At 34.9% G+C, this 24,164-nt stretch overlaps 1 protein-coding gene across 4 annotated transcripts in view; it reads left to right on the top strand.

The window, feature by feature from the left end:
• The window catches only part of TAFA2 (TAFA chemokine like family member 2), a 179,947-nt gene extending 156,891 nt beyond the window's left edge, over positions 1–23,056 (top strand). For 2 of the 4 annotated variants that reach the window (XR_010363682.1, XR_010363681.1), the window contains 4 exons: positions 961–1,085; positions 12,206–12,388; positions 14,157–14,404; positions 20,893–23,056. Coding sequence is in view for 1 of the 4 variants with exons in the window: in XM_064422529.1 (XP_064278599.1) it covers positions 961–1,085; positions 20,893–20,904 (137 nt within the window). In the remaining 3 variants the exon portion in view is untranslated. The remainder of the gene's footprint in view (positions 1–960; positions 1,086–12,205; positions 12,389–14,156; positions 14,405–20,892) is intronic. The other 2 variants (XR_010363683.1, XM_064422529.1) reach the window with 2 other exon arrangements.
• Positions 23,057–24,164: the final 1,108 nt, after the last annotated feature.

The raw sequence follows: 24,164 nt of genomic DNA, 5'->3' as shown, positions 1-24,164 counted from the left end.
TTGCTTCCTTTCTTTGTGTTCCTGGGAGTTTTTGCTGACTTAAGATATTAATGGTACCCACTCCATTACAGTAAACTATTTAAAATAAAAGTAGGAAAGCTTCTGAATTTTGAAGGGTGTGTCCAAGGTGAATGGGAGAAAGATGGAAAAATTAATTGTTTGCTATTACTCTGTGGAAATGCTAAACAAAATTATTAGATGTCAGCAAAAGAGGCATCTTGAGAGGCTAAATTTGATCTAACTAAAAAGAGGACTCTTGGAGTTGTATGAAATTCACTTAATTAAAAGCATTTATGCAAAACCTACATAAGCATATAATTTTCATGTGCTACAGTCTCACATCTTATTTACATATAATCTCACTGTAAAGAAACAAGCAAGCAAACAGAACACAGTTCTGTCTGTTTTTAAATCTTTTTAGACCTACACTATTATTCCTATTCACCGTGCAATATTAGTGTCTTACTTAGCAATTCTGGTATAGACTCATATGTTTTATTTGGGAAAATACTAGCTGATTTTTCACATCTCTTTCTCTGAAAGAGTGGCAGGATTCACCCTTTACATGATCTCTTTAATGCTGATATGTTGTTGGCTGTCAGAGAAGCTGTAAATATGTCATCATTGGGGAATAAATTTAATCAAGCTATGCTAGGCTATACTATAGACCAAGCAAAAGAAGAGATTCTACTTAAAACTTTGAAATCTGGCTAAGCAAGATAAAAATGAAGTTGGGATGAAATGCTGTGAAGAGATTGACTTTGAAGCACATAGCACTTTTTGCAAATTGGAAACCTAATTTCTTCTGAAGGTTCTGAGGTGGCTGAAAATCACAGACTAGCTGTCAGTCAACATGTTTCTCATATTTTCCTGGAAAATAAAAGAAATGTTGCAGTGTAATGACATCTTAAAGTGTCCATTTCAACAAAGTAGAAATACATTTATTTTCTTCTCTTGTAGCTTCAATAGTGGAGCAGAAATGGTGGTGCCACATGCAACCATGTCTTGAAGGGGAGGAATGTAAAGTTCTTCCAGATCGTAAGGGATGGAGCTGTTCCTCTGGGAATAAAGTGAAAACAACTAGGGTAGGTATGATACCAACCTGACATGTTACCAACAAGTAAAAAAAAAGAAAGGTGCACAAGAAATTGGGTGCACAAAGAAGACCTAAGTTGAGAAGACTAAAGAAGCATGGGAAGAGAGTTATACTGGGATTGGACTTGCTGGTCCCTCACACTTTTCTCAGCATACTTTTCAATTGTTTGAACATAGTAAGCTGTGTGCCAGCCCTTCTCAGGTAAGCACTGGGGATAGTAGAGTTGATCCCTTCAACTAACAGTCATGATCAAATAAATTATAATCTAATATGTATTTCTCTCTGAAATCAGTTGCACTATTTCTGTACACTTTGCTAACTTCTTCATTCAAAGGATAGCAAACCAGCATTTTTTTTCAGTTACATGGAATTACCACGTTTCTATGTAGAAACTGCTGAGCATGGTAAGCAGTTGATGTGTTATTACATATCATCTGGTCCTTTCTATCTTGTACAACTGTGATTTGCTAAAAATTTTTGACAGAGTTTCAGGGAATTCCTTTCCCCCAGTTGACACTTTTCATATTATTGGTTCAAATTTATGTTAACAGAAATATATTTAAAGGTCATATACAATGCCTGACAACATAGTAAAGATGCTGTCAACTTTGCATTTTAGTGGCTAACAGAAACAGAAGAAAAATAAATTCTTCAGATAAGCATTAAATACTCAAACTTTCTAAAATTATGGCATTGTATCTTGTCAGAGTCAACACAATTCTTCATCAACAGGCAAAAAATGAAAATGTACTCTGGAGACACATACGCTTGTGTTTAAGTATAAACACCTTCCCCCCTGCACCCCAGCACACGTACTCATGACTGATTTTTCTTTCATGTATTTAATAGTTAGTAATGTCAGGCCATAATATGCTAGATTGGTGTTTACTCTAAACAGGTGTTTCAATATCTATGTAATTTTATTGAAATATTCCTTACATAGACACTAAATTTCTGGTACATTTTGGTTGTGATGAAGCACAGCATGCACTGACTGAATTATACATTTTCTGTTCCACAGAGAGCTCTATATGTCTCAGTTTCTGAACTTATAAGGCGCCAAAACATTTTGACATTCTTTGAAGGAAGGATGCTTCCTAAATGTTTGTTTAACAGTTGCCTTCCTGAATCCACTTCTGGATGTGTTTCTTCTAAAAATGACCTTGCTGTAATGCTGCCCTCACTTAAATCTGTACATGCCAATACAAATCTGATTATATGCATGTAAAAGTATGTGCATATAGAATATAATAATAAGGAACCAGTTAGATTTTTAATAGAAATAGAAATGTGTGTGTTTTGAAATTTTTCCTGGTTACTACTACATGACACTACCAGTGTTACAGAATACTTGCCATTTTATACGTATTGAGAGGGTTTAGCAAATGGTAAGTAAAAATGTGGACCTGGATTATATTTCTGTAGGAAAAAAAGAGGTCACAAAAGGGGGAAAATCAATTATGATTGCTTTGATGAGATTTCTTCTTCAAAGTTTGTCAGAATATAGGTTTTTCTGCATTGGTTGAAGTGATGAATTTTTTTCCAGTGCTAGGGATCTAAAGAAGCCCAAGGCTCCTGTCCTCAGGAGCTTATGCCTTTGTTGTTGTTAGACTTTTAGGTTTGTCTCTTTGCAGCAGCTGGAATTTTCTTGTTCTCCATGGTGGGGGCAATCCTCAGGATTCATTTCATACCTCTTCCATAATGATGCTTGGGAAAAGCCAGTCCTTTTCTATATCTGCTCTCATAAACACTGATTCAGTACAATGGCTACCATAACCTGCTAAAAACCTAACACCACTGAAAGGGTGTTACTAGTCACCTTAAATCCCCACTATTTGTTCTGCCTTCCAGTTTGTCCAGATGCTGTCTGTTTTCCTCCTTTCCCTTTGATTTCCCACAGAGCTGCAAGGCTATTCTGAGACAATAGCAAACTTCAATTCAAATTTCTGACTGCAAGCTGACCTAAGTCATTGAAACCAGGTCAATGACAGGTGAATGAAGGTCTCTTTCAGAATCAACAACCTGTGATTTTAAGAGACATCATTCTGGTGGCCAATAAAATATATATTGCTACTAGAAATATGTGTGGTTCTTTGTGTTAAGACAGTAGCTTATTATCAAAGGGCAAGTACTTTTCCCTAATATATGGTCAATACCATATTTTTGTAGCTCTTCTTTCTGGTCCCCAAGGTCTATATAAATTAAAGGAAAAAATTCTAAAGTGTTCATTTTTTTCCAAAATTCCCCCCTTTTCTTTTGAGAAAAATAAAAAATAACTGTACAGAGACAGAATTAAGAAGTTATTAATAATAAGTTTCTGATTGTCAAATGAAATAAACCATATGTGATTATCATTTATAATGTAAAAGCATAAAGAAACGGATCGAAACAGCTTGGGTGATTTAAGTAAATTAAGGAAAAACCTTCTCAAGGCTTTCCTGAAAGGCTGGAAAAAAGTTTTTTACCTCCAAGCATTTTCTGTAAGTTTGCCTTCTTCATGTGCCAAAATCCTAACCCAATTACCTGCTGGAGTACTATCTTCTGCAGGATACCAAATTGAAAAGTAGCACATACATTTCCACATCTTGAGCTGTTCATAGTTAACCTCTATGTTAGAAATAAAAACAGTGGAGGAAGGAGGTATTTTGCTTGTCCAGCTCTGTTTGCATACTTAATCTCACTGTTGTAAAAAATTATGATACTGACTTCCTAATAGTTATGGTATTAGTCACTAAGCAAAAGAGGCCAGATCAAAAAATGGTACAAAACTAATTGATTTTTAAAAATGTGGTCTACCTGAGGTTTTGTATTTTGTTCAGTTATATGGATCTAATAAGGTCATACATGAATAATGAATTAAAAGTACTCAGAATTCAAATGTTAAGAAATATAATGTGGAAATTATTTACTTTTAGAATACAAACTCAGGTATTATTTTCCTAATTTGTTTGCATATTAATGGGAAAAGGCTGATATTACGAATTAACCATAGAAAAGAACTGAATATAGGAAAAAAAATGTGTATGAATGAGTACTGACTATTTTGGGTCTATGTAGCCTGCAGGAGAGGAAGGGAGAAAAAGCCACTGACAACATAGGTAAATCAGTGAAATTTTTTACTTCATATAAAGAAATATGGGCTCATGTTCCCAGTCATAATACCACAGCAAAAGAGGATGTTCAGGAATACATTAGAAGAATTATGTGAGGATTATGAGCAGAGCTGCGATTTTACCAGGCATGCTTGGGCATTGTCCTCCAGGCTAAGAAAATGTTGTGAAAGGAAACAATTGCATTTTTTCCCCCACATGGTTAGTCTCAATTTTTTGATACATAAATATAATAATTTTGTCACATTGCCCTCTTTAAATGATGAGAAAAGTTTCAAAAAAGTGAAAAATCTTTTTTTTTTTTTTTTTTTTTTACATTTGAAGTACTCTTTCTTCTACAGCATCTTTCTAACAGAATTATTCTAGTTCCAGAAGTTCTTTTTGTGTTACCTTTCTCTTCTTGCAATACAGGAAAGGGTCTGTGTTAAAAAAAAAAGTAATTTTCCCATCAGTTGAAAAATATATTGTTATTACGTATAAACTGAGAATGACATTTAAAAAATTCTCTGACTTCATATCAAACAGACAGGCTCTTTACAAAGACTGAAAACTAATGTTTTGCAGTCAGATAGCAGCTGAAAAGAGCAAATTAAATATTTCTGTTAGTTATGGGATATATTCCATGTGAGAGGTCTCTCTCTGGATAGGGCTTTTCCCTGGGCAGGTCTAGATGCTAGGCTTTATTTGCATTTTTAAAAAGAGTACATTGCCTGCTATCTTTATGATACAGGCAGGCTTTATATAAAGTGCCTCCTGGGGTCCCAGTTCTCCAGACATCCACCCTGGGACTAGCTTGGAACATGACATGGCTCCTGGGCAGCTCATAGATCTGTGTGTCTTTCCTGCAGAATTTAGAGAAAAAGAACAAGGTAAAGTGGTGTATCCTGGGTCTCATACTGAGGTTCTGGAAGTGGAACATGACTGAAGAAGAGTGTACTTGCTCCAGGAAGTGGGAGAGTGTTCCTGGGCTGATATTTTATGAACATGTAGAGAAATATTCACTGGTATTTTTCATGAGAAAAAGTACAGAAAAAAATAGGTTATTTCAGTTGAAAGGGACCTACAATGACAATCACATCTGGTGACCTGACAAATTCAGGGCTGATCAAATTAAAACATGAAAATAACAGCATTGTCTAAATATCTCTTAAACTCTGATAAGCTTGGACACCTCTCTAGGAAGCCTGTTCCAATGTTTGACCATAGTCTTGGTCAGGAAAAGCTTCCTAGTGTTCAGGCTAAACCCTCCCCAGTGCAGCGTTGAACCATTGCACAGTAATTAAATGGTACCTTGCTCTCAGTCTTTCAATTTTCTTTGGTACAACTGCCTGTGGAATGAGGCGTAGTTTAACACTAAATTGTGGTTAAATTATGGGGGGTAGAATTTATTGGACTTTGCTTGGGTTAGGACTCTCTAAAGTGAGATAACTAGCCCAAGCTCTAGACTGTCTTTTTACTTTTAGATAGAGTTGTTCAGTTCCAGAGGACAATTGATTTTGTTCTAAGATAAGTCTGATGAATTGTCTTCTGAAGGTGCTTATGTTTCTCAAATAATCTAGAGGAAAACTACCATGACTAACGTAGCCCCTAATGTTTAGATATTTAATGTTGAATAGGAAGCAGCTAACTTAGATAATTTAGTCACTTTGATGTGGCCTTCAGCAGGAAGATGACCATAAAGGCCCATTCATTCTTTGTCAGTTTGGGAAGCTTTGGACCTTGACCACTATCTAATGGAATACAAAATAATAAAAGTATAAAAAATGCTCATATTCCGAAGGTACACAGCTATGAGCTAAATTACTGACTCATACTATGATGAGCAACATGTCCAGTATCTACTACTCACTAAAAATTGGCAACAGTGCGTGTTTTAGAATTGTTGGTGTAATACTAATACTAATAATATAAATTAACAACAACAGAAAAATCAGATTCATAGTAGATATTGATCATTAAGCCCTGAAAATCTATAGAAATTGAAAGTGAGTAGTGTTTTCCTATAAACAAGGGAAAGAAGTATTTTCAGCCAGGTTATAAAGGGCTATGGTTTGGAAATGAGCATTCAGCTTCTGGAATAGCTGATGGGCTGAAGGAACTGCAATGTGGAGGAAAGCAAACTGCAGAACAGAAAGAAATCAATACCTAGTATATTACTATGTAACTATATGCCAAACCAATAGCAGAAATAGAGTATTGCAATAAAATAAAATAAATATTACAAGGGCAGAAAGAAATAAAAGAGAAATATAACAGAGCCAAAAATAAATCCATATTGAGTATATTTATCTACATTCCAAATCCAAATCTGCATTCCAAATCAATACCAGAGACAGACAACTAGTGTGAAAAGAACAGAAATATTGCCAGGATGGTGAGAAATCCATACTCATACTGAGAGCATCTATACCTTCCAAAACAATATAGGAGAGAGCCTGAACTCAGTTATTTGAAATATTCCAATTTATCTAATTTTACATTATGGCTTCCAGAATTTAAAGGAAAATCAAAATTGAATAAGATCCTTGGAAAAATAGAAAATGTACTGTCTGAACACACCAACTGGCTTCATTTGAAGCCAAACTGTGTATGTGCATCCCACTGCTCTCAATCAATGCAGTGTTGTTGCTATCTATAAATACTGCTTACATTTTTACCCTGTCTCCTCTTTCTCACTTGCAGACGCTGAGTTGTTTCTAAATTAATTACAGCTGGTGAAAGGAGAGACAGTAATTTTATTTATGTTTCAATTTATAAAATATGGTGTTCGTAACCCTTTCAGCATAAGGAATGGAAGGACCTTTGTTTGGTACCTTTACATTTTGGTGAGCTACTCAGATTCCCAGTATCAAGAAGCAGCATAAAGTGGTGACTCAACTGCTACCAGTGCTGTCATAACTGCTGCTTGAGTAAGACAAGAGAGCTGAAATGTGTCCCCGGATATGAAAGGAGAATGGCATTTTTCTTGTAACTGAGTTTTGCCTAGTGTTAGCAATGCAACAATGTTAGTTGGTCTGTACTTCACACAAGCAGCAGATCCATAGGTTCTTTATGTGTTACTGGTTTTTCTGCCAAAGTTAAATATGTGGTAGCTTCTTCCTTCATGTCTTTGTTCCTCTTCCTCCTCCAGGCTTTTCAGAAACAGCAGTAGTGTATGGAATATGGAATTAGAAAAAGCAGAAATTCATCATCTAAATGCAATGCATAGGCTATTCCAGGATGTTTCTGATAGGCAGAATGTATGGCGTTGTGGTCAGTGAGTGCTAAGGAAGCAGTATATTTCTCACATGACATGTTTTACAGTGGTAAACTGCTACTAACTTACATGACATAAAAAATTTGACCACTGAGAAATGTGAAATAATTGTAGAATGGATCGATGATCTGCCATGTGTCAGGTACAGGAAGTACTTTTCCTGCTATTATGTAAGGGGTCTTATAATTGAAGAAACCACCACACTGTAAAACTACTTTGCTTCTCTGCCTCACTTCAGAGCCTCTGTATAGACTCCTCAGCTCCTACTTTAATTTAAAATGAAGATTTATTGGAATAATGTTCATATATACAGTGACCAGCAATACCTGGAGGTTCATAAAAATGATGTGATTACAATATAAATGAGTGCACAAACTGTAGCAAAATATTACCCATGGAAAAGAGTGATTGCACTTGTGACAGCCTCTTTGTTGCTATGGTATCTCTTTCCATGCCTTTGGCTAATCTGTCACTAGGAGAAATTTGCAGCTGTCTCAGCATGTTTCTCATTGCTAACTCAGAGACCACTGTATCTAATCTGTCATTAAAATAGCAGTAAGTGGTATGCACATATTTTCTAAGAATAAATGCAAGTTTTAGGGGACAAATAAGCTGGTAATGGAAACATGATGACATTTTCTAGGGTCAAGCTACACTTTTGTATTAATCAGTAATTATTGTTAGCACCACAGTTCTTTCATTTTGAAGCTTTTTATTTTTTGTAGGGCACCTAAACACTAATCTTTTGGGACACTTGGACATTTTGATGGAAATAGTTAGCATGCCAGACAACACATGTTAAAGGGAGTCAGTATTCAGGGCAGTGAAAGTTACTGATTTTCCTAAAAATAGCTTTTATATACCAAATTTGCTTCTTTAATATGAAGTTGATGTGCCTAGTTCTATCCTGTGTAAAGTTGTGAGTCCCCATTTGGCAGGAGTCTAGGCTACAGCTTGCTGATGTTCCTTTGTGGTCACAGAAATCTAGACATGTCATGGTTCTTTCTCCAAAAGCAAATGTACTCTGAAATATCTGTAAAAAGAGCAATTATGGAATAAAGGATTAAAGGAAGAAGCATTGCAGCTGAGGATAATCCAAGCATTTGAATTCTAAGACATTTTCAGTATCAAATTTTGTTTAGTTCTGCTCTGAGTTTGAGTCCTATGGATCCTGAAATGAAGAATGAAAGTGAGTAACATCAAAAGAGGGAATGGATTAAAGGCAATATTCACAGGTACAGATCTTTTGAAAAGGGGGAGCCTGATGATACATTACGTTGCTATATCTCCCTGTGAATACACTGAGTATGGTCTCAAGCTATTCAGAAGGGGCAATATAATTTTTTTTGGTGAATAGATGCACTATAGAAGTAATGAGAAATGAAGTGTTTTGCGATCCCTTCACCACACTCACAGCATAGTAGTATATGTTGTTGTTTATGTATTTTTGTCAGGGAATAGTTTTTCTGAAGGTAAGACTGCAGCTAGGATGCATTGTAAGGCACCATTTTAGCTTCTCCAGAACCTGAACATTGACAGAATTAGTCTGCAATCAAAGGAAACTATTCAATATTTAAAGAAAAATGCAAATTGATTTCAACTGCATGTCATTAATTACTAATCAGTGATTTTTACAACCATTACTTTCTTCCATGTGCAAGTCCCCCAATTCATCTGTCCAGCCAAGATGTTTTCTGCCTTTGTCCCAAAAGATTCAACTTGTGATTTTTTTTTTTTATTCTTCTACCTTGTCCTTTGCTGGCATGTTTGAGATATTGAACTCATGTCTGAAAAAATAATTTTCTGCCTCTGTGATGGAAAATAAGAACAAGTTCTTAAGGCTGTTTGTTAATGACTGGTTTTCTTCAATTCATTCACCCCATGAATTTCCACTTTTTCAATGTCCTGACACCAAAATCAAAGGTGTTTCCACTTCCATTTGCAGTTTCATTCTGCCAGTCTCTTTGCCATTCACAGCTGTGCAAAAAGGGCTCTTTCAATATCTAGTAGTTCCTTTAAATTTTCCTGGAAAATTTTTTTCAGCTTCTAATATCTCAGAAATTACTGTACAAAATTATATTCAAATGTCAGTATCATGTGAGTCATGCTGGCATGCTCTAAAACTAGTGCTTCTTTTTTGTCTCAGCATCCTTTTTAGTCTGTAGATGCTTCTTTGGATCATTTCTGCAAGTCAGAAATTATATATTTCTGGTCAGAGAGACTGGGATATTCTGAAAACTCACATGATCTGCTGCCTAAATAGCTGGAGGCAGAAATTTTTCATCTTTCCCTGGGTATTTGGCACACACTTCACAAACTTTACATCACTGCTTAGTTGCAGAAATGTATGAGGGAGTGGAAAACTGGCTTTCAATTGTTCAAAAGGTAATGCTTTCATTTCTTAAAAATAACATTGTTTTCTTGAGTTTCCTTACTCATTAGTACCAATTATAGAAAACATCAGAAACATCCCCTTGGCACAGCTCTGCTTTTCTGCCTTCTTATAGGGAAGGAAATGAATAATAATCACTATGTATGACGTGGAGAATCAGACATACAGAGCATTCTGAGCCTACTGAGTCACAGAGCTGGAGGAGTGAACAACTCTCAAACCAACTGAAATCAAATTACTCAGACATTATTCCATTGCATAGCAAAGTGAGCATGGTTGTAAATCTTAACTATTTCTCCCAAAGAGTAATGAAGGTAGTCCTATCCTTTGTGAAAATTCTTCTAAACAAAGAAAAAATTCAGGCAGGAATAAGTGGAAGATTGCTTCCTATGACTAAATTAATAAAGAAAACAACCAACATAGAGTTAATTTCCATGAGAATTTCAAAATTGCTCATTTTTTTCACGACTTGTAGTTTACTCTTCTGCCACCCTGGTGAACACCAAGTCAATTTCAGGAAAGACACTACTGCTGTATATAGAGAAAATACTCCAAAGGACTTTCCATGTTCTATAAAATGGACTCTGAGCTTTCTTCTACTGCATTATTAGAATATGCAGATGATCCCTTCTTAGCTCTTACAGTCCTGATTACTATCTGTCACCTTCCATAGCTGCAGTGATAAACGCCATAGAACTCTGAAGTGCAGATTCTGGATGAAGCTACAAAATATCCAGTCCACGAGGGTTTATTTGTATGATGAAACCTGTAAAATTATGTTGGCAAGACCAAACAAAAGTTTGTCTGAAGTTTGTGAAGATCAATGGGTTCTCAAGGAAAAAATGCACTGCGTCTAATCAACATGTATCTACAAACTCAGTAGTAATAGATCTGAGAATTTTAATAGAGCTGCAGATTGTCTCTTCAGATTGAAGAATGTCAGAAGAAAAATTACTGATGCCAGCCAGAAGAACTTATTTCCTCATCCTGAATTCAAACTTTGTGGCTTAGGAACATATTCCTTCCAAAGGAAGACCAAAGGACTGTGTTTCTGCTCATGCTGTTTCTAATTCAGGCAAATGCACTCCAAAATCAGATTAGCTGTTCTAGAAATTTGGCATGTCTCTGTCCTGATTCCTTGTCACCTTTTCAGAGTCACCTTGGAAAATACAAATTTCTCATCTTCAAGGCATCTTTCCAATTCCACTTGCTAATAATTATTATTGTTCATCCACAAAGAACAAAAAAAGGAGCAGGAGACTTTGTTCTAGAGTGCAACTTGACAAATTTGAAGCCTATTTCTTGGAAAGCCAATTACTTTTTCAAAGGCCATTCAGGAAATTGCCAGAATCCTTTTTCTTTCTCGCAACCTTAAAGCACATCATTGGTACTTACATTCCTGAAATTTGAAGGCAACAACCTCTTCTGAGCCTTTTGGTCTTTCCTTCATTACATGAGATTTTAGAATTCCAGAATCTAATTGCAATTTACTACTTTGATTCATTTATACTTTGTCTTAGGTCACGTTCCATTCAGATAAGATAATGAGAAAATGCATATATGAAGACAACTGGACAGGTTCTATAAGAAAGATAATTTAAATTACTGAATACCACAGTAGGTTCTTAGGTGAAAGTCCTAGCATTCATTTTTGGCTTTGACAGAATACTTTTCTGTGTACTGTGAAGTTCAAAAATAGTATCCAGATGATCCTCAGTACAGAGATTTTACAAGGTGCAGCTTTCACCTGGATGTCTCCATAATGCTCAAGCAAGAAAACATTACCTATTAAACAGACAGTTCTTGTTTTTTTCATCTTTGACCAAGATGACTACAAGTATCGGGAATCAGAAACCATAATCTTGACTGTGTCTTAGTGAAAGAGACTTTATGCGTTGTTTTCCTGGGCAATGAGAAATCCTTCTTATTGTTCAGCCTCTGACTGAAAAGCCAAGTCTTCCTTTTTCATAGTTCTATTAGGACTTGAGAAAAGATATCAGAAATTTTTCTGAAATCGTCCAAATCTGTCACCTTTCTTCTCTTTCTTCTCATTCTTATCTGTATTGGAGTGATGGCATGATGGGTACTCATACAGGAGAAGGTTAAAATTATATTTCCTGAAATTAATTTTATATTCTCTGAAAGGGTACCCACTACTCTGCCAGTACCCATTTTTTAAGCCAAAATTTCTCCAAGCACAGAAAAGTCTTTTCATCATGTGGAAATTCTAAATGGATTATCTAAGGGATTCAAGTTGATGACTGATTCATTGCTTTTAAATAATTTTTCCTTCCTGGATATTGGTTCTGTTGTTTTCTAACTTGTTTTTTAGTTATCTTATATTCCCTCAGCTATGGCAGTATTCCTGGAGCCAAATGTGAGTGCACTTCCTCAAAATGCCAGCAGTGGAAGCTGGTAAACAAGTGGGGAAAAATCACCAGAGGAATCTCTGAAGCTTGGGACAAAGGCAGAAAACACATCAGTACTGCACTAACAGAACAGCAGGTACTCTTATAGAGAAGATAAAATTACAGGTAAGGAAATAATTTAAATTTCTATTTTGAACTTGTCCAAATGGCTTGTTAGTCTCCATTCAAAATACCAGGAAAAACACTACAGCATAAAATTTGAAGAAGAAAAAGATCTCAAATTTGATTAACTGTATTATAAATCAGACGACCTGATTTTTTTAGTGGGGATAATTGGAAGTTCAGTCTGACCCCATTTCTGGAAAAATATATTAAAAGATGAAAATTCTTCATGCTTATTAGACAGTTTAGAACCTTAGTCTAGTTTTGAAACAAGGTTGGATTTGGGTTTTTAAAATTTGTTTTGCTTTTTTTGTATCTAGAATGTAAACACAGGAAAATGCCTGTTATAGGTTTCCCTTTCCAATAAAAAAACAAGTGTAGCCTTTTCTATAGGTAAGTGAAGTCAGATAAAGCCAAAGACAGAAGGACTCTCTCCATTTCCACTTACTTCCTGATAGGGTAATGTGACTCTTTATTATGCTTCAGTTTCTTCATATATCAAAAGAAAAGAGGTTGTTTTTATCTCCCAGTGGGATGATTAGGCAGGATAAGTGGTGTAGAAGAGAAAAAATTACATTTATTTAATTAATTGTATTGCAGTCTTTTATGCCACCATGCTGCAATCCCACTATGGAGTTGTGAGCACCATAAAAACCTCAAGAGGATATATCCTTGTCTGAATTGCTGCAGTTGTTATCTGTTACAGAAAGTAAAATAAGGTTTTTGTTTAAGTCTTTTAATTTAAATTTTTTGTCTGTAAATGAAACATTGTGTTACATTAAAATAATTCTACCATAAATTTTGTTCTCTACTGAGTTACAGAAACATTGAGAAAATTAGGGTATGTTCAATACAGTGGCATAACCTTTTGGAAGACAGAAATAATGACTACATAGGAAGGACTAATGAATTGGATTTAGCCTTGATGCAACTCATAGATCTTCATCAGCTATTCACTATCATAATTATCCCAGTGAGTTGTACCAGTTAATTTTATTTTGTAAACTATCCATTTCAAGGAAGTATGAATACAGGACCATATTAATTGGTTTCATAGTATTAAAATATGTAGAGATTTTATTTATGCAAGAATTTTTTAAAGTTTTGAGCTTAATCTTGTATATTTTCAATGATTTGCAGCATGATATTTAAGTTAAAAGGGTCAAGAAAATAAAAGAGGGACACTTAAAGAAATTTTGCTGGTCTTTTGAGGTGCTGTGTATAATTTCTGAAGCAATCATTATTGGCAGGTTCAAAATTTATCTCAAATATCTAGATAAGAACTATCTGTCTGAATTGAATATTGTCTTTTGAAATGTGTAATGTGTCCTTTGTTAAAGTGTTTCCTGTAACCTTCTAATTTTTTTTTCTTTTACTTTAAACATATATGAGGAGAACACATTCAAATCTTTCATTTTGAAGGAATTGTCTTCTGACTTCATGACTCCTGTCTGTACCACAGGTCTATGTATGAACTTATTCTCAAAGAACTTTTCAATTACTGTTTTGTCATACTTAAATTTTGCTGATATACTTTCAGAAGTGAGTGTAATCTATCAGTTTCTATTGTTTTTTGGTTTGAATTTGAGTATGTTTGGGTATTTTAAAGACCTTGCAATTTTCCTAAGATAATTTTCTCTGATTCTGAAATGTTTTAACCTGTAATTTTGTATTTTTCCTTGTAAGTTTAAAGAATATTCCAACTATCCCAGTTTTGTTTCTGTAACTAATTTCATAACAGTGTAGTACTTGACATGTGTTTGTTTCTTAGGCAAACGTGTAAAACCCCTCAAGTCCGAATGGAGAAGTAGAGAAAGGAGGTTTCTGCTGTGCCTGATGACAATTTTTCTTTTTTCCACACATAAAAAATATTCTGGCTCCACGTTGGAGCACTAGTTGTGATGAATCATAGTCTTGGTCGGATTCTAAGGAAGGGCCAGAACGTTCGTTGAGGAATAAAGAGTCAAACCACTCCAGAAAATGTGTTCCAGCCCCGCTTTATTGCTCGCAGAGCAGCAGGTGTGTACAAATACAGGTTTACATGGTATTAACAGGAATTGTTGTACCTTACTCCTCATTGCAGTTGCTTAGTTTACTGTGGACATTAAAGACTTGTGGCTCATTTGGGCAGAATTTCTGAAGGGTGGTTGGAGAGATTCTGACTGTGCTACTAAGCAGCCTCAGGGTGTTACTTAGATGCTTCTGGGAGACCTAAAATATCTTCACACTCTTGACTTTCAAAGATAGACCCAGTTGGTAAGCTTAAGGTACTCAGTCATGGCATAACAGCAGATGCTCTGGAGGACAGGACTTGGAAGAGAAGTCCGTCTTAATACATCCAGTCTGGTGTGGCATCTGTAGTTGAAAGCTCAGTATCACATACTGAATTACTTAAATTTAATAAAAAACCCCTAAGAATTGGGTATTTCCATTATATTCCTAAGACAGGCTAGAAATTGTTTATCTATCTTAAAACTGTGTTAAAAATTAAGACCTTTATCATTTACAGGAATATATGCCATGCTCTGAGGTATTTTTCCATGACCTGCTTTACAAGTCCTACCTTTCAGACTATTTGAAGTACGTGGAAAGATCACTTTACATGGGAAAGATTTCCAATGACTTTTAGTTTCAATTAAAATTTTTATCACTGACTGTCTAGATCTTCACTTTACCACCAAAAATTTCCTGCTGAAATCCTTAACAGCAGTAGGAAATAAAGGAGAACAGTTATATTTCAAATGGCATTGTATGAAATGAGTTTTCAGAATGTTTGTCTATAATGGAAGTCCTAAACACAGGAACTATCACAAGTGCAGTTCTGATTAGTCACTATGCAATAAAAATATGAAAGAATGATGAGATTTTAGAGTCTCGTGGTTATCAAAGAACTGGGAGCCTTTTGAGTCATATCCTGTGAAATACTCTTTTTAATTAATAAAATGAGCTACTCATAGCTCCTGAAGGACAAGCATGAGGATCTAGGATTCTAAATTGCTTAACAGGCTTGAGAACATGTTTAAATTAATACTTTTCATACTGCAGTGCCTAAAATAAAACTAAGGGAAGAATTTGAAGCTCTTGAGCCCTTAAATAAAAAGTTAGGTAGGATCAAAATTTTATAAGCAGGAACGAAACATTTGGTGACTTGAAAAAGTCTTTCAATACAAAACCTTCTCTGAAGGTAATTGAATCCATGTAGTTATCATTAAATATCTGGTTTCCAGACTGCTCAAAAGTGACTCAAATTTTGCGTTTTGTCATTAGCCCAGCTGTCTGTACTGTGTCCTCATTAATGGGTCTCTCTTGCAGTTCCCTTGAAATGTGCTTGAGTCACCTTCATTTCTCAGGCTTTTGAAATGGTTCCTCCTGCCTCCAGAAACCCAGTTATCTAGCAATAAAGACCCAAATACACACCTACCTACTTTAAAGGGTCTATACATATACGAACCATATTCCAGAAAGGTTCTTAACATCTTTTTGTCCACTTTCCCCTATTCATTGGAACATAAATTACATGATTATCCATCTGTAAGGAAACCTGTCTTTTGCTAACATTTGTGAAGTACTTTGGATTATCCCTACAAGATAGTAGTACTAGAACAGAAGCATTTTCCAAGCTTACAAGTGAAAGTGTTTCAGTGAATGAACATATACAAGTGGCAATGCAAGCTGTCATTTGCTTTCACAAGCGATCTATGAATGATAGTGCATGGCAAACACACTGCATGGATTTTAAAGTTCCAGGAAACAGTGTGCTTCCATCTGTTCAAAAGATCCATTTCCAACCTCAACCTCATTTTCAGAGGCCATGAGTAGAGAAAATGCACTGGCAGATGTTTTTTTTTCTGGTTATATTGGCCCTCCTGTTTCTATACTGTAGTACATGTTAAGTTCTTACTACCACAACAAAATTATTTATGTTATAGAGAAAAAAAGACTGATATAGCCCTCCTGTGTTCATTCCTTTTTAGAAAAGGTTTGCTAAAGAATCACTTTATTCATAATTTTATTAATTTTTTGTGGTGTTTTGCATACAGTATAATAAAGGATACCACAATAACAATGCAAAATGGACAGTAATATACTGCACATAGACAAGGGCTGTTTTAGTATGGGATCTCTGTCTTTTCTCCAGGACTTGGAGGACAATCCATTGTAGGCATTTCTTCAAGCATTCCTTATAGCTTTTGTAATTTCCTGTATTTAGCGTATCTCATGTTGGTTGTTAAAAAAAATCGTGAGATCCCTTTTATTTTTGCTTGAAATCCCCATACCATTTTTGTTTCCCAGAGGCTTTTAATATTTTAGAGAAAAATTGAAAGGGTGCTAAGGCAACTTTGTCTCATGAAATTACACTTAGTTCAGGGTGAGCTATCAATTGATTTCACAAGAAAAATAATTTCCTTTCTGTGTCTTACCTATCTCAAGAAAAAAATAAAAGGAAAGAAAAGAAAAAGACAGCCTGAGTATGCTTAGATGGCATGACCTATAATCGCACACAATCCTATATGGTCGATGGAACAGTTCTAATTAAAAAGAAAAAGTCCTTCATTAAGTACATATTGTTTATTTGGAGAAAACCCAGAACAGAAGGTCCATAGATTCCATGTGGAATCATCTGTCAAGGCAAGAAACATTGGCTTAAAAATTTTGCCTTTTCTCCATTTGCATTGATACATAGTCCTGTCTTCCCTCCAACTCTCCTCACACACTAAAGTCTCTTCTTTACTGTGCATGATGGAAAACAGAGAGAATTGAATTGGAAGCAGACATATAAAAAGGCAAATTGTTAACTTTCAAGTGCTTGGCTTTCCAAACTTTAGAGTCAGTTTTCATTATGGATTTTGTGTATGGTTTATGATGAACACAGAAAAAAATTCAAAAAGCTGCCAGTCAAAAAATAGTAATGTACAAGTTGTGTTATAAAACTTTCCAGCACACATTTAATTTCAATATCCCATATATTGTTATCTATTTTATTCTAACATTATTATATAATAATTAATTATGTGCCTAATTTTGGATGTAGAAGAAGGATGCAGAACATATTCTGTAGTTATCTAATGATTTGTGATATATTTGCTTCTCTGAAGAAACAGAAGACTTTTACTCTACCTAATTGGGGTTGTGTCACTGATGCTGAGGTGCCTGAATTTTGGGAGAAGTGCTTTATTATCCAGGGAATATGCTCTCAGCCATTCTTTACATTCTACAGTCTTGATTTTTCTTCCTTCCTCTTCTAAGGCAGAAGAAAGTCCTGTGTAAAAGTATCAGACTTAGTTTTTATTGAAAATCTATTCTAATGAAATAAACAATATTATCTGCTGTATTCATCCACATTTGTGGATTTCACAAATGAGGATATTTTTCACCCATTGTGGTTGTCCAGAAAAATCTCTTAAGTCTGGTAGCTTTTATAATGTGATGTCATGAGATCTTTTCATCTCTGATCCATTCTGCATTATCCTGGCAAAAAGATTTAACCCAAAGACTGAGTTTGTTCTGAACATTTAGTGAGCAGAATAAAGTGTAAATCTTCTGGTGAATTTAGTTATATATTGTTGTGTTAAAATAAAACAAGTGAGTCCACATACAATTACAGCCAATTTACAGCTGCCACTCACTAATTTAAATTAAAAAGTCTGCAACTGCAAAGTAATTATACTTTAATTGCATATTTAGGATAAGAAAATGAAGATAATCAAATGCAGTGTATTTATGATATAACAACGATGTGAGAAAATTTATTAGTATAAAGAGAGTAATTGCATTCTAAGAATGAACAAATTAATTCAAATCAGCACCTAGGATGCTAAAGGTTTAATGTATTTTTAAAATTTGTACTGTTAATTTTCCATACGTATCAATTATTAACTGAAAACTTGATTTGCACGCTTCAGGGTGTTACTATTCTAAGGATTTTAAAGATCAGACCCATATTGTTATTGGTCCCTCTTTTCCTATGAAGGCCTTTGGCACAATACCTTAATAGCTTACTTCCCAGACACTTGAATCAAATAGAATTTACTATATCCAAAATTAAGCATTTCTGGGATTACCATCACTAGGTATTAGCTAAAATTTCATTGCTTCTGTATGAAACTGCCTTTAATAACCAAGAGTTTTATTCACTCCCTGATGTGTATGGATATATCACTGACATTAATGTTGATGTGCAATCTATCTATCTTATGCTTGAACTTAAGAAGTATTAACATCATACATAGAGGCAAATCTAATATATATATACATATATATGTGTGTGTGTGTGTGTGTGTAGGTGAGTGACCTGATATAGAGCAGGAATTTGGATGGCTGTCTGCTTTTTTTTTTTCTTATTTTTATCACCTATCTAATTCACATGATAGTGTATGTTGATTTTGTGGGGATATTTTCACCACAGGGTTGTTGTGCTAGGTGGAGTGAGAAGATAGGCCTGCAGATTATAATTTTACTGACTTTTCTTGTGACTGAAAATACATTTGAACTTCCAAACAACCATGTAACTGAGCAGTCATGTATGTGCAAAAATACTGTTTTTGTTATCTGAAGTCTATCACCTTAGCCCACATGTAGATCTGGGTGTAATAGAAATAATACATCACAGGATAGTTGATGTTGGAAGGCAGCTCTGGAAGTGCCACCCCCTGGCTCAAGTAGAGACATCTAAAGCCAGTAAGGACAAGACAGCTTTTGAATATCTTCAAGAATGGAGCCCACAATATCCCTGGGTAATATGTGCTAGTGCTCAGTCACCCTCACAGTAAAAAAACATTTCCTGAGAGGCAACTGCCTGTATTTGCATGTTTTCAGTTTCTTGTCTTGCTGCTGGGCACCACTTTAAAAGTGTCTGGCTCCATTTTCTTCCTACCCTTTCTTCACATATTTGTACACATTGATGTATTTCCCCCTGAGCCTTCTCTTTTTCAGGCTGAACAGCTCCACTGCTCTCAGCCCTTCCTCGTGTGAGATGCTCCTGTGTCATATTTGCCTTAGTGGCTCTTTACTGGATAGACAAATAGGTAGACATAGATATAGATATAGAGACGTGTCACAAATGAAGCCAAAAAAATTCCACCTGCAGATAGTATCAGAAGATGTGTATTTTACATTGTGTAGCTCAGTGGCACCTGGTTCCATGAGTAGAATTCCAGATTGCTACAATAAAGCAAAAAAATAAATAACAGTAAGATAGTGCATCAGCCTTTTGAGCTTTGGTGCAGGACACAGAAATATGTTGCCTGACTGTTAAATTAATTCTTTATTATTTTTTCAGGCAATCTTTCACTTTAGAAGGGACCACATGAGGCTGTTTCCAACAGCAAGACCAAAGCAAAATAAAAGCAGTGTAATAAACAAGCCTGTGTATCATAAAAATCACAACCACAATTTTATTATTGCCTCAAGTGCAGTTCCTAGAAACAACTCTGTGGAGAAGGCAAACCGAAGTAATGAACTCCTTGAACAGTATGTTTAATATTCTGTTTGTTCTGCGTTTATGCTCTGCAGAGCTGACAAGAGCTGTATGCAAACAGTTTTGCTGAGGGCAAAAGAATGTTTCATCATTAAGGAGCATGACCCTTCTCTCTGTGATCAAAATGAAAAGCATATGCCCCTTGATGTCATAAAGTGTTGTGACCATTCCAATGAGTTGTTCCTCAAGCCTTGGGATGTTTCCCCTGACACAGTTTGATATTAAAAGATTACATGATGATTAATTGTATCCATTGACACAGCAGAAATATTCCTAAAAGTTGTGTTTCTTTGATATGACAAATTTTTTCTTTTAAAGTTTAAAATCCAAATCAGTTAGAGGGAAAGTCCAATTATTGTGAAATGCTTTGACCCCCATTCTTTCTCTGTGGTCTTCCTGTTTCCTTCTTGTTTCATGTTAGGCTGGGTGGAACCACTCTAAATGAAATCCTTTGTAATTTTTTACTTTATGAACAACAGGATCTCTATCACTACTTAACTTCTGCATGAGTTTTGTCCTGTTTCTCCACTAAGTGATTATTGCTTGCTAAGATACATTAATCCTTTAAAAGGACACTGTCTTTTCCAACCTGAATGATTCTATGATGTTATGATAGTTTTTTAAAAACGCATGCAAAGAATGGAAGAATACAGCCCAGTATCAGTCACTATATACTCAATAGCTAACATTTAAAAAGCATAGTCATAACCATACAGAATTTTTAACAACAAAAAAAGAATAACAGAAAACATAAATTCGTGGGTTGCCAATTCATGACTTTATTATATTTTTAATCATGGTCACATTTCAATTTCTCCTTGTCTAATCATATTCTCACTAAGCACTTAAAAACACAATTTATTTTGGGGAGGAATGCCATTTAATATCATCGGGGTTTATTCCCTTATTTAAAAACAATTGAAAGATATTTGCTGGACAGAGATCTTACACTTCAGTCTCAGTTTCCAGTATTTGGAAGCAGATTCACTATACCAAGTTTTTGATTTTCTCATTTTCTTTCTCTTTACAGGTAACCCGATAGCTAAAGACAAATCAAGCCAGTCTCAAGGCTGATAACATACAACACATAGGAATTTCATTCCTCCAGGCAATCCTTGAAGTGAAATTTTATACTGCTGGGGTGTATCCTTCAGAATCAATTGTTTCAATGAGAACCTGGCTTGCAATCAGCAACAGCCTTGAGATCAAAACTACTGGAAAGTTATTTTGAACTTCTGTGTCACAAATATTTCAACTGATTGAACTGTGTACACTTGTAAAATTGCACTTGCTGAGGAATTTGCAGCTGTAATCATGAGCTAATATTCTAAAGGTGCAGAAAAGCAGCAAACTTTTGGGTTCTCCATTGCAAATCAGTGGCTTTCCATCTTGAAGTCAAACTCTGAAATGTATTGGATCCTTCACTCTAAAATGATCCTTGGTGCACTGTTCAGATTGCTGGTGGGACTGCACGCTGCTTTAATTAAATTTCTGTTGCAGAATTTGTCCTCGAGCATGGCGCAGTTTTAGACATTTTTATTTGTGTTCTAATCTTGCAGGTCTCAAAGCTACATATTTCAACATCTTGAAGTTGCTTTGTTATAGGAATGGAATTATATAACCATTGCTAATAATTATTGTTGACAAGTAATAGTTATCTGAATACATCAGTCATATTAGAATGTATAGTCAGGTTGACATGTTTCCCTAAGGCTAACCAACTACTGCAGTTTAACAGTTAAAGAAAGTAGTGGTCAAAACTCAATTACTACTTCCATCATAAGGCATTTCATATCTTTAATATATATATTTCCATTTAGTTTGAGGGAAATGAGTGTTCCCAATATGTACTTTACTTTCTTAACCTTTGATTCATTTAAATTCATGGTAAACAGTCAATTCCACTATTTCATCCCTTTTATACAAAAGTAGGCAGGGATGTAAATGAGTTTTGCAGTTATGATATTGGATGGTAATCATTCAGAATTTTTGTCTTTTTATTAAAAAAAATATCTCTTGCTTGAACTTAAATACTGATGGATGCTTATGTAGATGTTTGCTCAGTCTGTGTGACATAAAGGAAAAAAGTCCTAGTACTCTCCCAGTTTTACACTTCATGGATATTTTGCCTGCGTACAGTCATCCAATTCAGATCTGTTTTGTTTTGTTAGAAAGTTTTGAACTTTTCAGTGTGTTGTTACATGAAAAAAATCCTCAATATTTGAAGGCCTTAAGCATCTTTGAGCTTTTTTCTAAGTTATTACAGAATGTATAATTTTATACTCCATTTAATGTATATTGGACCATCTGTAATGTTGATACAAAAGAAATTTGGCAATTCCTTTTAGTGACACTGCATAAACACACTGACTAGAGGGAGTTCTGACTGTATGCTTTGGTGAATTGAAATGAAAGCCACACGCACTTAATGGTAGTCAAAAATACATAGAGATAAGCTTGTTTAAGTCCTGTGTGGTTACCAAACACAACAAAAAAACCCAAAAAATAGAAAAAGAAAAAAAGGAATAGAATGAAATGGTTTAATCATTGTAAGCCATTGACATGGCTAGTTTAGTTATATATTAAGTTTTGTGATGGATGAACACCCTGGCAAGCTCTGCCTGTCACTGTAGCCCCCGCTGTTCCAAAACCATTTCATTACCGCTGCTGTATTATTGCACAGGAGAGCTTAAATAAAATAAATGACTGTTGGGAATAAAACTGAGAAGTATATTCTATCATTTTGCTAGGAAATAATAAGAAATATGTTGACAGAAAAAGATCTTATTTTCTGATTAAAATTTAATTAGAATAAACCGTTTGTAGCAGAAACGAAGTCTCTTGGTATTTTAGGATGGATTAGTATTATATGGATTTGTGCTAAGAGGTTCAGGACGGAAGGTAGCATCTTAAAGAGGTTGTCTGGGACAGTGCAAAGCATAAATGTGCTGTTTTGTAAAATTTAAATATGACCTCTATTTGGTTGAAAATCTACATCATGCTTCTCAATACTAGTTTACTTTGTTTCCTTGTTCTTAAACAGCGCTGAAAATAATGTATTATATACAAGTGTAACACATGCATACCAATAAATGAAAATAAATGGATTTTCAAATATACTGAATAGATTCTCTGCAGTAGATTAATGTTGTGACTATTCATAGCAAGTGAATAAAATTGTAATATAAAATAGAGTTCCCTGTATGGATGTGTGCATTGGAGATCTGTTTACTCATGGAACAAAATAATTTTTTGGTGAATAAGAATCTCAAAGGTTTTATTAACTTTATATTTCCTACCACTTTGAAACGTCTTTTTTGGAAGGAACTGATACCTGTGGGAAATTCTGGTGGGTGTACTGTTGCTTTCAGTTCAGATTGAATAAATTTTTTTTTCTTCACAAAATGCGAATCCTGAAAAATTGTCATTTAGATGTTTTAAATAACAACAAGACATGGTAGACAATCCTGAAAAAGCAATGTTTCAGGTTAATTTGTGTAAATGTTTAAAAGAAAATTAAAAAGAAAGCTAGTTACTCAGATCTGCTTGTCCACCTTGAAGCAAGCTGGGAGCCACAGTTCAGGTGTCCACAGTGCAGGTTTAATGCTCCTTTAAAGGTGGAGTACGGGTGACAGGATCAGCTATGTGCATTCATGTTAGAATGTGAATGACTTCAATTAATCATTTATTCATTTATATACTATTTTATAGATTGTTCAATCTGATTGCAAAAATGATCAGGCATTAGGATCAGAGAGAAATCCATGTTACTCTTTGAATTGAGTAATCATCAAGAACCCTTAATTGCCGAATATGAAGTTCTGCAGTTCCAAGTGGCAGTGCATTGAGAGAGGAAGAAAAATCACTGCTTTGTGATACCTCTCACAGTTAGATGTATTGGATCAGTTCAGCAAAGCACAAAAGGAAGTCCTGATATGAATCTTAATGAAAAAAATTCATATCAGATCAAATCTAAAATAAAACTTAAAAAAACATTCAAGTCTAGATCTCTGTTGTATGTGGTTTATTTGTCATAAAGAATGTCAACCTTTAAAACAGCACTGCTGCAGATAACACTGTTACTACCTATAAATACACCTATTGTGCTATATATTTTGAAGTCTTGTATTTATCTTGTATCTTTTAAATCTTGACTCCTTCAGCTCTGCCTAAAAATGTTATGGGTGTAGCATTTCAGTACTTCACCAAACCAATGCAGCTCTGTTAAGTATCTATATGCTTTAAGAGTGCATCATGTGCAATTATTGTGAAAGTACAGAATCTGATATAAAGTATTTTAAT

The sequence above is a fragment of the Passer domesticus genome, chromosome 5 (assembly GCF_036417665.1).
Source record: "Passer domesticus isolate bPasDom1 chromosome 5, bPasDom1.hap1, whole genome shotgun sequence".
Lineage (NCBI taxonomy): Eukaryota > Metazoa > Chordata > Aves > Passeriformes > Passeridae > Passer > Passer domesticus.
Note: the sequence above shows the minus strand (reverse complement) of the source record. Positions and strands in the feature narration are given on the sequence as shown.